Source organism: Malus domestica, chromosome 15, assembly GCF_042453785.1.
Source record: "Malus domestica chromosome 15, GDT2T_hap1".
Lineage (NCBI taxonomy): Eukaryota > Viridiplantae > Streptophyta > Magnoliopsida > Rosales > Rosaceae > Malus > Malus domestica.
Genome location: NC_091675.1, coordinates 33127447 through 33143818, shown reverse-complemented (window position 1 = coordinate 33143818; position 16372 = coordinate 33127447). Strand labels below are relative to the sequence as shown.

The window sequence follows — 16372 nt, the reverse complement described above, 5'->3', positions numbered from 1 at the left end:
TTGTAGCAGAGCACTATTCATGGCACTGTAGAGGACCACTGTTCACTCACTGTATTGTTGCGCGACACTATTCATTTTTTTTTTCTTTCATGAAGGAAATCACGAAAAATGTGGGCACAAAATTAAAGCACACAGGTCACCAAGAGCGAACTGCTCTGATGCTATATAGAACTAAACATGGTAAATACCAATATTAAACTAAACATGGTAAATACCAAAAATATATATATGACAATATTTGAGAATTTCTAATATATTCATTAATCTTCAAAGTGGGGTATATATAGGAGTTATAATTAGTATTATATATGTACTTTACCAATATGGGACAATAAACTACTATTTACATTCTAACTAATATATAACTCGCAACAAATGTTAGACTTACCATTTATTTGTATTATCCAGTTAATAGTAATATGGCCCACGAACGCACATGGTACCATACCATCTCTATTAGATAGATGATACAAACAAAATAGATTGTAAGAATAACATTTTGATAAATAAGAGGCCAAGACCCAAGAAACCGTTAGACAATCCCATGTTCATGCTCAGACATAAACCCCTCTACTTGTTCGAACGCCTTCCTTCCTTCTCTCGTCCATTTTGTTCTTTCTCTTCTTCTAACTACCTCAACCGCCATCTCGATTCTTTCCTGTCTGACCAACTTCCAACTTTGCGGCATCTCTCTCAGTCCCACGCTCTCATTGTATCGTCTGGAAACTCAAACAACATCTTCATTGCCGCAAAGCTCATCTCTCTCTATGCGTCTCTCTCCAAACCCACGTTCTCCACCAAATTATTTGCTTCAGTTTCTCCCAAAGATACCTTTCTTTGGAACTCCATAATCAAAACCCATTTCTCAAATGGCAATTACTCGAAAGCCCTCGATTTCTTTTTCCAAATGCGGGGTTCGGGTTTTTCTCCTAACCAATTTACTCTTCCGATGGTGGTTGCCTCGTGCTCCGAGTTGATGTTGCTTGACCATGGTAGCAGTGTTCATGGGTTGGCTAAGAAACTCGGGAACTTCGCGGGTAATTCGGCAGTTGGGTCTTCTTTTGTGTATATGTATTCAAAGTGTGGTCGAATGGAGGATGCATCTCTTACGTTTGATGAAATTACTGTGAGAGATGTGGTTTGTTGGACCGCGCTTATAATTGGGTATGTGCAGAATGATGAGGGCGAGAAGGGTTTGGAGTATCTTTGTGAGATGCATAGGGTTGGTGGCATTGGTGAGAGGCCAAATTTCAGAACGTTGGAAGTTGGGCTTCAAGCTTGTGGGGGCCTGGGTGCTTTAGTAGAAGGTAGATGCTTGCATGGTTTTGTAGTGAAAAGTGGGACTGGGTGTTCTGAAGATGTTAAATCTTTGCTTTTGTCCATGTATTCCAGATGCGGGACACCTGAAGAATCTTATCTTTCGTTTTGTGATGTAGAAAATAAAGATGTTATATCTTGGACGTCAGTTATTGGTGTTTATGCTAGATCTGGGTTAATGACTGAATGCTTAAGTTTGTTTCGGGAAATGCAGGATAGTGATATATATCCAGATGAAATTGTTGTCAGTTGCGTGCTTTCAGGGTTTAGAAATTCATCCAATGTCAATGAAGGAAAGGCCTTCCTAGGATTAGTCATGAGGCAAAATTATGCATTGTGTCAGAATATTCATAGTGAACTACTGTCCCTGTACTGCAAGTTTGAGTTGTTGACTCTTGCAGAGAAGCTCTTTAGCGGAATGCAGCACCAGAACAAAGAGTCTTGTTACACTATGCTTTATGGCTATGGTAAGATGGGACTGCATACAAAATGCATAGAACTGTTTAGGAAGATGAAACATCAAAGCATTGGAGCTGATTCGAATGGCTTGATATCTGTGATTTGTTCGTGTTTTCAGACGGGAGCAATCCATCTTGGCCGATCACTTCATTGCTTTATAATTAAGGTTTCTATGGATGAAAATGTCTCAGTAGCCAACACACTCATAGACATGTATGGAAAATTTGGTTATTTGACCATTGCAAGGAGAATTTTTTCTAGGACACAGAAAGATATTATAACATGGAACTCATTGATCTCATCTCACACTCACAATGGACATTATTTTGAGGCCATAGCCCTATTTCATAAGATGATTGCAGAAAACTTCATGCCCAACTCAGCAACATTGGTAACAGTGCTTTCAGCTTGTTCTCATCTCGCATCTCTGGAAGAAGGAAAAAAGGTTCATTGTTACATTAAGGAAAGACATCTTGAGATCAATTTATCCCTTGCCACTGCATTAGTTGATATGTATGCAAAATGTGGGCAACTTGAGAAATCAAGAGAATTGTTCAACTCAATGGAAGATAGGGATGTCATTTCTTGGAATGTGATGATCTCAGGTTATGCAACACATGGACATGAAGAATCTGCAATAAAACTTTTCCATGAGATGGAAGATTTAAATGTTAAACCAAATGAACTCACCTTTCTCGCTCTCCTCTCAGCATGTAATCACTCAGGGCTGGTTGAAGAAGGGAAATATCTGTTTCTTAGAATGCAAGATCTTTCCCTTCAACCACATTTGAAGCACTATGCTTGTATGGTAGGTATTCTTGGCAGGTCTGGTAAACTGCAAGAAGCGGAAGATTTGGTTCTGTCAATGCCCATTTCTCCTGATGGTGGTGTGTGGGGATCATTGTTAGGTGCCTGCAAGATTCACAATGAAATTGAGTTGGGCGTAAGGGTTGCAAGGCATGCTATAAAATCTGATCCAGAAAATGATGGCCACTATATAATGCTTTCGAACTTGTATAGTTCTATTGGGAAGTGGGAGGCAGCTATAAATGTGAGAAAAATGATGGAGGACAAGAGCATTGGAAAGACAAAGGGTTGGAGTGTGGTCTAACTTGTGTCGTACCCAGTGCACAAGGCTCCCGCTTTACGCAGGGTCTGGGAGAGGTAAATGTCGGCTAGCCTTACCCCCATTTTATGGAGAGGCTGCTCCCAAGTCTCGAACCTGAGACCTACCGCTCATGGGCGAAGGCACTTGCCATCGCACCAACTTGTGTAGTTAAGAGAAACGGAAATCAGTTTACAAAAGGAGTAATCAGGAGAGCATTGGAAAGACAAAGGGTTGGAGTGTGATCTAACTTGTGTAGTTAAGAGAAACGGAAATCAGTTTACAAAAGGAGTAATCAGGATCTACTGCATTCACTTACAGAAAAGGAAAAAGTTTGATCCTGTGTCCCGAGTTTCAGTCCACCACCAGCAAAAACAAGGCCATGACCACTACTGAACTAATTTTGAGGTAATATCGTTGTTCAGTGCGCTGTACTGCTTTTAACCATGTGATACTGATAGCCTGTTGGAGATAACTGTCGAGATATACACGCATTACAGAATGATTTTCATGCTCTGTTAGCAGAATTGCATTCATATCTTCTCCAAAAATGAACCATACTGATAATTGATTTCAGAAAACACTACCTTTTTCTTCCTGCTTGATTTTTAGATTTTATTTCTTAGAACATTGCTATGGCATTAGGAGCATGGTTGAAGAGTAAACTTAATTGCCCCGTTCTCCGGTCCATGGATGCCTATTGAACATGGATCAGAAGACAATGTTAGGTTGTAAGCTACTTTATTAGCTACTTATGCTTTTGTGTGCTTGTATACATTCATTTGTTGATTTCTTGAAACCGTGAGAGTGCATCAGCTGGCTGTTTTATTTCGTACACTAAAAATCTCAAGCATTTGGAGTTGGATTTCGGAGAACTGCCAAATCCAAATGTTCCTTTAATCCCTCAGGATAGTGGAGATTTACTAATTTTTTGATCCCCTGAGCGATTACAGAACGTTTGAACCTCAATGTTAATAAAGTATTTATTGAAGGTTTCAGGTTGAAGAAATGCCTTATGTTAAGAGAATGCCCTTTCTTATTTTGCATGTATACAAAATCTCTAGTTTGCCCGGGGCTTCTAGAATTTTAACATATTCGATTTAGTGAGACTTACATTTGATCAAATCCCATGTCTTCATAAACTACGATAAATTTAGTGTTTAGGGGAAGTTGTGTTGTATGCTGCACTGCAGTACTATGTATTATTGACAAAAAAAAAAAAAAAAAAAAAAAAAAAACTAATGAAAAGAGCTTGAGAACTTGAAAACTTTGACTTTAAACAATAAAGACAAAATAAATAATTAAGTGAATAGTACCAGGATTGACTTTTTAGTGTAAAAATGTGGTTTTTCGTTAAAGTGAACAGTACCGGGAGCTTTTCGTTAAAGTTCCCAAAAAAAAAACCATGTTCTCTTAAATGGAAATTTTTACAATATTCCGTAGCATTGAGGGCTGGTTTGGTATTGCTGTTCTTTGAAAAAAAGCTGCTGTGAGAATAAGCGGCTGTGAAATAAATCAGCAGAGTGTTTGGTAAACTTTTTTTGTAAAAGTGCTTTTGGAAAAAAAAGCAGTCTGATAGTGGGTTTTTTTCATTAAATGAGTATTGTAGCTCCGTGTGCTTTGAAAAAAAGCCAGTTTTCCAAAGCTGCAAATAGCTGCTTCAGCTTTTTCCTTTGATTTCAGCTTATTCTCACAGCAGCTTCCAAAATAACCTTTTTTTTAGTTTACCAAACACCTAAAACCCTCATAGTTTTTTTTCATGGATGCTTTTTTTTTAAGCACCTCATTCCCAAACCATCCTGAATGATATGATGAATGCTTGATATTGAAAGTAGAATATCTAAACAGTTGTGTGTTTAGGGTTTAGGGATTCTCTTCTCTCTTTTTTTTTTTTTTTTTTCTTCCTTCCTCTTCTTGAACGCTCAGAATTTTATCTAGGGCTGGAAAAAAATCCCAAAAATCCCAAACCAAACCGAAAAAATCCCGATCCCAAACCAAAAAAATCCCAAACCAAAAATCCCGAAATTTTCGGTATGTAATCCCGAACCAAACCGATATTTTCGGTACGGAATTCGGTTTTGAATCTCAAATTTTCGGTATTCCCATACCGAACCGAAAATAAATATTATATAATATATATATATATATATATTTTTTTTCTTTTAATTATAAAAGAATTATTTCAACCGTTCATTGTTTTAGATTTAATCTTTGCCGTTCATATGTTTTTAGGTCAGAAACCATTTCACAAACTTCACTTTCGTTCTAGCCGACCCTAATCTCTTCTCTCGTCTCTGATCTCTCCCTCATCTAGCCGACGAGCCCTCATCTCATCTCTCTCTCTCTGTGACGAATTCCGGCCAGCCACCGGCCCACCACCACACTTGACGAATTGCAGAGTTCACTACTTCACTTCTTCCTCGTCCTTTCCTTCCACAACCCACGGTCCACCTCAGGCATCCTCTTCCTTCTTCTTCTTCCTCCACCTCAGGTAAAAAAGTTCGTAACTTCCGTGTTTCTTACTTGTAAATTTAAGACTGTTTGGATGTATATGTTGTTCTGTTTGAATTAATGTTTGGGATTTAAGATTGCTTTGTTGAACTTTGAACTCGCTGCTTGCATGCCCTTCGTTTCACGGCGGTCGCGGCGCCCTACCCTCGGCCGGTGGGCATCCCTCCGATCTCACCTTCCTTGCCGGCGGTGGTTGCTGCTGAAAACGACGACCGCCTGTGTTTCCCCTTCTGGGTTTTTCGTCATTTTTCAGAACACTTCGTTTTTTATTAAGCTGTAGGAAATGGTTACGGTTAAGCAGTTTCAAGATGGTAACTTTTTATCACAATGCTCTCCATTTTCTGTGCAAGGTTTATGATTTTTCTTGCTTTTGATTTGATGGGTTTGAATATTTGTGGTTGAATTTTATTGAGTAGTATCTGTTTTTTAGTTATTTTCTTGTTATATTTGTATTGATCGTGTTGTTTTCGATCGATTTATACTATCAGAAGGACTTCAAATTTTGTTGCTTTTATCGTTCCCATGGATTTTTTTCGAGTATTAATGAAGGAATGTTTACAGGTATAAAAATCCCCTTGTACCGCTTCGGTAGCAATTCGATATTGGATGATGGTTGTGCTGGACGCATTTCGTGCGTGCTAGAAGGAGAAGAAGAAGAGAGTGTATTAGATTCTATTGTTCTTGCTCAGGTATGGAGCATTGTGAATTATAATGTTGCTACTTGTAGATTTCTGTCATTGATTTATATGAATTTTCTCGATTTGCAGTGGGAAGATCGAATGTGGAAATATGGGTTTTTAATCATACTGCAAATACAATTCCATCTTGCTTCTCTTTTGTAATGCTATCTCTGTATTGCACATTCTTTTTGTGCAGGAAGTGATGCAATTCTTTTAGGTGCAGAGACCCTGCGCGGTTTGTACCCTAATTATTAAAACTTTGGATTGTAACTTAATTATTAAAACTTTGGATTGTAACTAATTTTTTTGCTTTTGGTTTGTAACTTAATTATTAAAACTTTGGATTGTAACTTAATTATTAAAACTTTGGATTGTAACTAATTTTTTTGCTTTTGGTTTGTAACTTAATTATTAAAACTTTAGATTGTAACTAATTTTTTTGCTTTTGGGTTTGTTACTTTATTTATTTTAAAACCTTGGCTACCATACAAGTGGAAAATGCAGCTGAACTGCTCTTATAAACATTGCAGGTTTGCCCAATATTTTTTTTATTTGGTTGAATAAAAGTTAAGCCCATATGTGGGGGCTGTTACATTCAGTGGGCAGACCCAATATTAGGTTTTTGTCCAATTGGACCAATATTAGCTTTTTTTTGTCCACAATCCCAAAAGCCCAAAAGCCCAAAATTATTTTTGGGATTCCCGATTTGTTCCGAAATCCCGAAACTATTTCGGGATTTCCAAAAATTGGGATTCCCGAAAATTTGGTTTGGGATCGGTATTGAAATTGGGATTCCCGAAAATTTCGGTATGGGAATCGGGACAAGGGTTTCGGTATGGGATCCCATACCGAACCACCCCTAATTTTATCTTATAAAGAAAAAGGGGGAAAAAGTAGAGAGAGAAGGAAAAAAAACTGTGAGAGGATGATAGGGTGGGGAGCGGAAAAGGAAGGGGGGACCATCCAAGTGGCAAAGCCTAATCTAACTAAATACAGAAAATGACAAAAGAGCCTTTGGATTTAAGCCTCCTATTTATGCTAATTAACTATTTATCCTAATTAAGCCAGTAGTTAAGCTGACAAACTCAACCATTAACAAACGAACAGAAGTACTGACAGGATGGAAAAAATACCATTGTTCTAAGAATCTCCGCTTAGCGTTGCCTAGACCCCGTCTAGGCGCTAGACGACTGGCTACCGCTCTGATTAATGCCTAGGCGTTTAAAAATTAAGAAATGGTGCTTAGACCTGCTAAGGCACCCGTTTAGACCGTCTAGGCACCTGCCTAGCCTGTCCAGACCCGCCTAGGCACTAACTAGGTTGCGACTCACTTAGACAGAAAATAGATAGCTTTCATTTTGCATTTTATTTTTTTTCAATAAATTGTAAAGACTTGTTGAATACTTAAATGAACACACATTATATGCTTGTTCTCCATATTTTCATTATGTCGAATACTTCATAATATATATGTCATTATTATGTAGTTTATGATGAAATTATATATATTTTAAGTATAAACAGACACTTATTCACACGAAATCTAATAGATTTACTTAAATCTGCTTAGGCGCCCGCCTAGCCACCCTAGGCGCTAGGCCCCAGCCCGCCGCCCAACTAGCGCCTAACGTCTTTTAGAACCTTGAAAAATACACAAGGGTATGGGCCCGCCCATATAAAACTTTTGGTTATGGTTATGGATAACTATTTAGATAAATAAACAGTTATGCGCATAACTATTTACCTGTAAAATTTATTTGTATGTCTCTTGTTAATGGTTATGGGTAAAATTAATTCTAATAAAGTTCTGCTCTATCACCATCAGCAAAAACAATTTATGTCTTTTCATAATTGATGTCTGTTTTGGACTTTGCATTGCCTCGCATAAAAGTAGTACCACAGAGACACAGCATTCCTCTGTTTTTCAGGAGTAATGATCATAAACTCTTAAGAGGAAAGCTCTAAATTATTGGAACAGCGTTTAGTCTTACTGTTCTTCTCCCTTTGCTGTCAAATAGGTGAGAGTGCAGAACTAGTGATCATAAAGAACGCAGGGCATGCTATAAATGCAGAGAACCCCAAAGAGATGTGCAAGCACATGAAGGCTTTCCTCATCGATCCACTCCCTAAACCGAAACAAGAAAACCACAGCAACGGCCACAAGATGGATTGAGATACCAAGAAAAGGTGAAGGCTAATCAAGACGATCATTTTCTGATTTTCGTTTAAACCTACATTATCGGATATGAGTTTCTGTATTGTGGATTATATGTTCGAGTTGAATTTTGTACTAGAAATTATTTTGTTTGTTTAGAAAGCAGAAGAGTATATATCACCGCCCAAAATGTCATTTGGTCCATCACGGTAGAACAATGATTGGTTTTGCAAGAACTTGATTTATGCAGATCCATCTTATATTGCTTGTATGTTCATATGATCAAAGTGTTTTCTTATCAGATTGACTGGCAACTTAAGAGAATTGTGTCACCGGACTTTGATTCATGACATTGATCCACGATCATTTTGATTTAGAGAAAATTGGAGCATGGACCCCTAAATTTTGATTCAATTGGAGCTCTGGCTCCTGAACTCGCTATAATACAGAACACTAAAGTTCTTTTGGGTAAATCACCCTTATTTGCCCTTTAAAACCCTTTTTTTTGGGATATAAGTTCGAATGGTGTTACCCATAAAGACTATTGTTTCATATCACGGATTATTAATTCAGGGACCAAGCTTCAATTGCAATAAAAGCCTAAGAATCAATAATACTGCACTTTTTTTGTTTTAATTTATGTTGTGTGGTTCAGATCGAACCTGGCATCATAATTCAGGCAAGGAAAACATTACTCTATCAATAGTATCTAGCAAGTTATATGGCTTTATAGTAAATCACAGCAAAGATTATGCTCTCGGATGTTTACAATGACTTTATACTTTATAGAAGCAAAGATGCTTTCACCAGCTTTGGACTCTTTAAGCGTTAAGCCTGTGTATGGTAAACATCAAACGTATTATGTTCTTAATTTGTTACATCAGGATGAAGCTGGTTTGTGCCATCCTTTTGCTTCCCGTTTGATCAACATTTGAGGTCTTCAAAATCGATTTTTTCACTGTGAGATGAGACACATTGAGAAGGAAAAGAATACTGCGGCCGGATGGTCTTGCCAACTGGAGCTATAATTTATATTTTGGTCTTTCTATTCTTATTGATAGCCCTCCTCTGCGGGTTCGAATTCGTCCTAACCAATTTACAAAAATGATTAATTGAATGGTTAAGGTTTCCAAGCTCCCACTACCCAACTTTCAAGTGGAGCATGGCATATCCTATGTAGTACACATATGCGCAGAAGATGCCGATAAGTTGCTCACCTTTATTCCTGTTTCTTTTTCCATTTGAGAATGGAATAGCTATTTCTATTTACCTGTTAATTAGAGCTCGACACTCGTACAAAATCTTTTCCTTTTGTATTGTTGATAAATTATCTCTCCATACATCTCAAAGTTGAATTTGCAAGAAGTAAGATTGACTATTCAACGTATAATAAAAAGCTAAATTACCACAACTACAGTTGGATTAAGATCGATTGGTCGGTGACTACAATTTATCAAGAAATATGGTATTATTTGACAATTTCATTGTTTTTCTTTTATGGGAAATTGGCTAAAAAGATTGGAAGTCAATTTTATATTCCATCATTCAAATGATTTCTTGAAGGCCTAAACCAAATTGAAAGGGAAACCAAAACTTACGATTTATTCGTCAAAAATAAATTTTTTTCATCAATATATTTGTGTTTTTAGGGTTTTCTTCTAAAGTGGAGAGTCTGGGTGAATTTTAAGAGCTTGAATAGTTATTTCATATTAGAGTTACAAGTTATTTAATATCAATATTTTGTATGATGTATTCAACAATATGTGGGATGTTAATGGAAAAACCTTATTAAATAGATCAAAATTTATTCTTGACAAATTCAGCGATCAAAGATCGATGACATTGTGATATATAAGATATTGACAACATATAACATTTTGATAGCTATTTCATTTTTAGTTTTTAGTTTTCATATTTTCAAAAATGAATTCTTATTTGATAATTATTTCAGTTTTTTTTAGAAAAAATGAAAACTAAAAACTCAAGGCCAAATTTTGTAAACTATAAAAGTAGTTTTCAATTTTTATTTTAAATAAAAACTGAAAGTAGCTACCAGACAAGATTTCAATTTCCAGTTTTCAAAAAAGTGAAAGCAAAAACTCAAAACTCAAAATAAAACGGTTATCAAACGAATTGTTGAGATTTGAAAAACGACAATTTCCAAACGAATCAAATCTCAATTTTCGGTCAGAAAACTTGGCGTGTTTACTAAAGAGGAATGAAGAGGACGGTAATGGAATTGCATGCTCTTCGATGGATTCATGTGTTTACTAGTTAGGTAGGAATCAGGTTTCGTGTGGGACCCGCACCAATTCTGAAACTTTTCTTCCTAGATTGCCCTCCTATAATTTTTCTTATTACAAAATAATCAACAACTTCACCACCAGCAGGCAGACACTAAATCCATCTTCTCCAATCCCACCAATTTCCATTGGAGGACTCAAGGGTGGGAATGGATGAGGATGCATGTGGGCGAAAGGGGGGATAAGGATGGTATAATATTTTTATTTTTTATTAAATAACTATACTTTTTATTAACACGAAACCTTACGTGATGAAATTTATTAATATGATATAAAATGAAATTTCATTAGCTAGCATGAAAAAAATTATGTTATACAAGGGTAGTTTAATAATCAAGCTAGTTTTAATTCCGATTCAGGTGAACTAGTACATAAGTTATATGAAATCAATATCATTTTTACTCCGATTCCAGCTAGTATAGTAAACAACATCAACAGAAATCTAATTCTGTTTCCTCCTCAATCCAATTCCCTTCAATCTGATTACGGATTAGTAAACGCACCATTATTCAAAAGATGACGATCGATTACAGCTTACACAGATCAAATCAAAAGAAGCATTTCCAAGTAAAAGCCATCTCTCTCTCAAGCATTATGATCATCAAGCCAGCCACAAGCGCAGACCACATTTTCCCTGCAAAATTCAAAAGATGACGATCATTGAGCTCTAGAGTTCATAAATTATTCTTTTTTTTTTATAAATAATTTTCTTACTCTAAACTACACTGAGATGAAGAGAAGAGTTTGAACGCTGTATGCAGTGGGTTAAAGAGGAATACCTAAAGCCAACAAGGCACTAGAATATTTTTCGATTTGAAAAGTTTTGTAACTTCCATTGCTCCTTAACGCTTAAGTTCTCTCTCTTTTGCTCACGCAATAAAACTTGTCTTTATTCCCCAACACAAACAAAACCCATCAATTCCAAACATACAGAGGGAAAGGCATCAGGTGCGCACTTTACGCACCATGAAACCACACTTTATGACAACAAATTAGCATCAACACTCACAAATAATTAACCACACTTATTAAAATGGTTTAGCTGTAATCAATTTCATTATCAATATATCATCGATTTACTTAAAATTAAAAAAATGGTAAGAAAAATATTGAAGAACAACTTACAAATATTAACTGGTAAATGATTATCACAGGCGCCGGAGCCCCAAAGCAGTTCCGAATCCGGAGTGTAATTATTATGGCAATCTGATGAGGTGTTGTAACCATTTTTACACACACAAAGAAACTGATCATGATCATCAACCCTATACCCACAAACCCCATCACTCATCTCACAGCTCTTGCACTTTGTATCCACAATGCCACTGTCCAAACCACCGTGACTGTACTTCAACGCCACCCCATACTCCCACCGCACAGGGTCCGTCGGGTAGTCTCCGAGAGACACCACGGATGTAAATGAGGCACACTTTAACCCGTTGAGGTCCAACTCACCCTTAGCATCAAGATTCCCTGGTGAATACACACAGCATGTGTTTGTTGGGGGGAACAAGGGGAGGCCAAGACCTACGACGGATGGACACGTATAGATAGAAGCACAAAGGTAAGAGTAGGAGGGATCACAGACGGGGATGCCGGAGGGTTTGAGGGTGAGGGAAGAGGTGGGGGGCTGGCAGGACAAGAGGATGAAAGTTGATGGGCCGAGCTGAAATGGGGAGGCCCAGTCAAGGCCGAAGTTGGAGGAAGAGGGTTGCATGGAGGTGCAGTTGGACATGGAGGGTGGGGTTAGGATTAGGGTTTGGGAGGCATAGGAAATGGAAGTGATAGGGTATGAGCCTGTGTGGGTGGTGAGGAGGAGGAGCTGCTGCTGATTATTGATAAATGCGCAGGTTATGTAGGGTTGGAAAATTGGTGAGCCACAGCCAGGGCCTGTGCCAAATGGGTATCTCAGTTGCAGGGATCCACATGTGGGCTTGCAAGCAGGCGAGTCTGCGGCGAAGGCTGTGGTGATGTAGCCGTGGTTGAAGAGGAGGAGGAGGAGGATGAATATTGAAAGAGCTGGTACAACAACCATTTGAGCTTTCTCTTGGCTTCTCACTCTGTCTAGTGATCGATAACGCGGTTATGATCCTATCCAAAGAGGAGGAAGAAAGGTGGACTTGTGTGTAATGGGTATAGGAGGAGGGCTACAAGTGTAAGAAAGCAGACCATCACATAAGTTACAACTTACTACATATGTAATTCGAGAGAAATTTTTTTTTATTAGGTGATTTGGGAAGGAGAGGTCGCACTTGGTGCGATGGCAAGTGCCTTCGCCCATGAGCGGTAGGTCTCGGGTTCGAGATTTGGGAGCAGCCTCTCCATAAATGGGGGTAAGGCTAGCCGACATTCACCTCTCCCACCCTGCGTAAAGCGGGAGCCTTGTGCACTGGGTACGACCTTTTAGGTGATTTGGGAAGGGAATTTGAACTCTCGACCTAATCAATGTTGAAAATTAAATAAAAATATGAAGTTAGTTTGAGAATTTACTGTTACTTGTATGTGGAAATTAACAAGTTTTGGTAAGTTTTTGAAGTTAACCCATTTAAATGGTGTCATTAGTTAAAGATACATGATTAGGTCAGGTCAAAAGTTTGATTCCTGACAATGAATTACAAGAAATAATTTTGCTGTAGAGTTGGTTCAAAACCATCCTCACTAGTAGTACCTATCCTTGACAACCATCAGCACAACTTCGAAGAATAATTTTTTATTTTTTTTTTAACTGCCTACAACTATGGATGCTGTTCATGTGCTTTCTTTGTTGTTGCGCTACTATAGACTATAAATTATGCATTTTTGCTCCAATTGGTTCTAATATATATTTACATATAGATTCTTCAAGATAAGGATGGAATAAACTTTAATGCACGTTTTTTCTCTTGCTTTGTTTATGCATGTAACGTACAGAGATGGAATCATGTGTGTGTGTGTATGAAATCTTTAAGGGAAGGGATCTCCATTTTTCTATAAAAATGGGATTAGTTATGGGGTCCACACTACATTGAACTTTAACGATCCGAATCATCCTTACAAAATATTAGCTAAATCGGAAATTTTTAAGACATTTAATTGGGTTCAAAGAAATTAACGAATACTTTGTTATATAAGAAACAATGAAATTTTATCTTGATAATTAAATAGGCAAATGATTTCGGATTGAATTGAATTTTTATAAGGATGATCTATGAATCGAGACTTACAAAATAGGCGGTTCGAATATATACATATATACATACATATACATATATATACATATAGATACATATATATATATATACATATATACATACATACATATATATATACATATATAGATACATATATACATACATACATATATAGATACATATATACATACATATATACATACATACATATATACATACATATATATATATATATATATATATTGCAGCTACCTACACCTACATTAGTTTGCCATTTGTATTTCTTAATAAAATCAACAGTGAAGAATATAGCAACACTAGCAAACTTTCATAGCCTTACATATACAATTGTTACTTCGCACTGAATTGCCATAATACAATTGTAATTACGAAGAAAATGTATACAAAAAGGCAATATATAAACACTCATGATTCATCATTATTCCTCCCCGAGTAGATTATGGTTATACTTACATTATCGTTTAGATTTTTAGAATCCTCCAAACCTTCATGAATAATGATTTTTATTTGAGGGAAAAATTGATAAAATTAATAATAATTATTATAGAAGTGTAAAAAATGTAAAAAAAAATATACAATCACTCATAGTGACAAACTTTACAACTTTCATGAAGGCGTCAGCTTCGAAATCCAACACTATAATTCATAAACCTTAAATTTATATTTAACCGTCGATTGTCATTTACACTTTATTCTTCTTACTGAATTTCATTTTTAAACTTTTCTTTTTTGAAAACATGATCATATGGCAGATGTAAGAAGATGAGCGGTTTAGATCTTTGATATCACATTTCGATACTTACGGTTAACTGAAATATATGTCGATGTCATATAGTTTGTAGAAACTTTATAAAAATCAAGCAATATTTTCACTAACCGTAAAACTTTGAATATAATATCAACGATCCAAACATTCATCTTCCTGCATCCTCTAATAGATTAAGTTTTCAAAAAAGAAAATCTGAAACAAACAAATTTGATGAGAATAATGAAGCGTAAATGTAAACAACAATCAACGGTTAAATTTGGATCTATGATTTGTATGATTATAGTGGCGAATTTCGAAGTTAAGCACTTCATGAAAGTTGTAAAGCTTGTCATTACGAGCGTTTATATATTTTTTTCTATATTTTTTTACACTTTTACATTAATTAAAAAACTATTAAAGACTTTAGGTAAGTGAAAATATACTTAAAAGAAAAATGTGTTTTATGTTTTGGATGTGACAATATGGTATGTATATACATATTTAGTATTATGTTTTTCATTTGATTATTTATTGATTTAAAATATATTTTTCTTAACGGGTAACGGGTCGGGTCATATTATCTATTAATATTATCGGGTCGATTTCAGGTCGGGTCATTTTACCCGTTTATTTTAACGGGTGTTACACGACACGATCCGTTAAGATATCGGGTATGACACGAAAACGACACGAACACGGAAAACACGATACAAATGCTAGGTCTATTTAGAAGCTATTGCATATTGACAAAAGAAAAAAGAGAAAGAAGATGCTATTGGATTGGATTGGTGAAAAAAAAAATGCAAAATAGAAAATAAATTCGAAATAAAAGTTGAATTATGTTTGGGCTTGACATCCGACGTTAAGTTGGAAACTCAAGTGCTCTTTAGCACAATTTGAAGTAAGGCGGGCACCAATGACAAGTTCATGAATGGTCATCATAATACGATCAATCAGAATATTTTTTGAAAGGAAGAAATTAATTTTGATTAAATCTTGTATTTTATCGGAATTAAGCCGCAACCTTCTCTGCCTATTATATTGCTAATTGTCCCATTATTGCATAGAAACACAATCTTCCAAAAAATTTCTCTAACTCCGAAATTTAGCATGTTTCGTTTTTCTTTAAGGGAAAAAAAAGGGTTGTTTTAAAGATTAATATTTTTCTTTATTTTTTGGTTGCATTAACAAAACGTTTGGAGTACAAGCAATATTACTATACTTCTTTAAATTAAAGAAAGAAGGAGAGTTTGAGCCGATATATAATAGTTGCATTGAAAGACTATTTACTCTGGTAATTCATCATTACTAGAAACATCTTAATATACATATAAGAAATAAGTAACATATTTGATACAAGAGCTTGAAAGTTAAGCTATATACTCACAACTCAAATTAATAAGTCTGAATACTAATCGTAAAAAATGCTTAAATGTAAAGGTAGAAATTAATTGAATTTAACTAGTTTCATAATTCAAATTAAGATCACAAATGCATGGTAATGGTCATCCTCATTAACAATCATATGAAAAAAATTTAGGAAAAAAATTCTAAAAAATTAGAATTTGATTAGTTGCAAAGTCAATAAAAGAACAATATACGTGCACCAAGAAACTCTCCAAAATGAACCACCATATTAGATGTATCATTTGTGCTAATAAACTATTGATTAAGTTATAATATTGGAACAATACTTGTGACACACCCTGACTTGGAATGTCCATTTGGATCCCGAATCAAGTTGTGCTGGCTGACACCTAGAGGATGACGAAGCCAGCACAGCTCAATTCGAGGTCTAAGTGGACATCCCAGGTCGGGGTGTGTCAGTTTGGTATTAGAGTATTAGTTTGGGTAGTATTGTGTTCATCACACGTGTGATGTAAGCATTCTCGGTTCTTGAACC

General features: G+C 36.0%; 2 protein-coding genes across 8 annotated transcripts; one reads left to right on the top strand and one right to left on the bottom strand.

Annotated features, from left to right (window-relative positions):
- Positions 1-525: 525 nt before the first annotated feature.
- On the top strand, positions 526-8528 carry LOC103444941 (pentatricopeptide repeat-containing protein At4g39952, mitochondrial). Of its 7 annotated transcripts, XM_070814462.1 has the most exons (5): positions 526-2894; positions 3051-3289; positions 5114-5372; positions 5954-6081; positions 6160-6612. In XM_070814462.1, exon 1 carries the CDS (start codon positions 545-547, stop codon positions 2885-2887), a length of 2343 nt encoding a protein of 780 aa, XP_070670563.1. In that variant the 5' UTR covers positions 526-544; the 3' UTR covers positions 2888-2894; positions 3051-3289; positions 5114-5372; positions 5954-6081; positions 6160-6612. The 7 variants fall into 7 exon arrangements, with proteins under 7 accessions (XP_070670563.1, XP_070670565.1, XP_070670562.1 ...); XM_070814464.1 differs by having other exon boundaries at positions 526-3289; positions 6269-6612; XM_070814461.1 differs by having other exon boundaries at positions 526-3289.
- Positions 8529-10906: 2378 nt separating this feature from the next.
- Positions 10907-12695, bottom strand: LOC103429474 (wall-associated receptor kinase-like 20). The gene is made up of 2 exons (XM_017330688.3): positions 11656-12695; positions 10907-11164 (listed from the first exon to the last, which is right to left on the bottom strand). Exons 1-2 carry the CDS (start codon positions 12563-12565, stop codon positions 11079-11081), a joined length of 996 nt encoding a protein of 331 aa, XP_017186177.2. The 5' UTR covers positions 12566-12695; the 3' UTR covers positions 10907-11078.
- Between the last annotated feature and the right edge of the window lie 3677 nt (positions 12696-16372).

Bases quoted from the DNA above. Each gene is read 5' to 3' on its own strand.
- LOC103444941 (XM_029095020.2), top strand. From the start codon at position 545: ATGTTCATGCTCAGACATAAACCCCTCTACTTGTTCGAACGCCTTCCT.
- LOC103429474 (XM_017330688.3), bottom strand. From the start codon at position 12,565: ATGGTTGTTGTACCAGCTCTTTCAATATTCATCCTCCTCCTCCTCCTC. The intron at 11,165-11,655 runs GTAAGTTGTTCT...TGAATTTTGCAG, and splicing joins TCATTTACCAGTTAATATTT to GGAAAATGTGGTCTGCGCTT.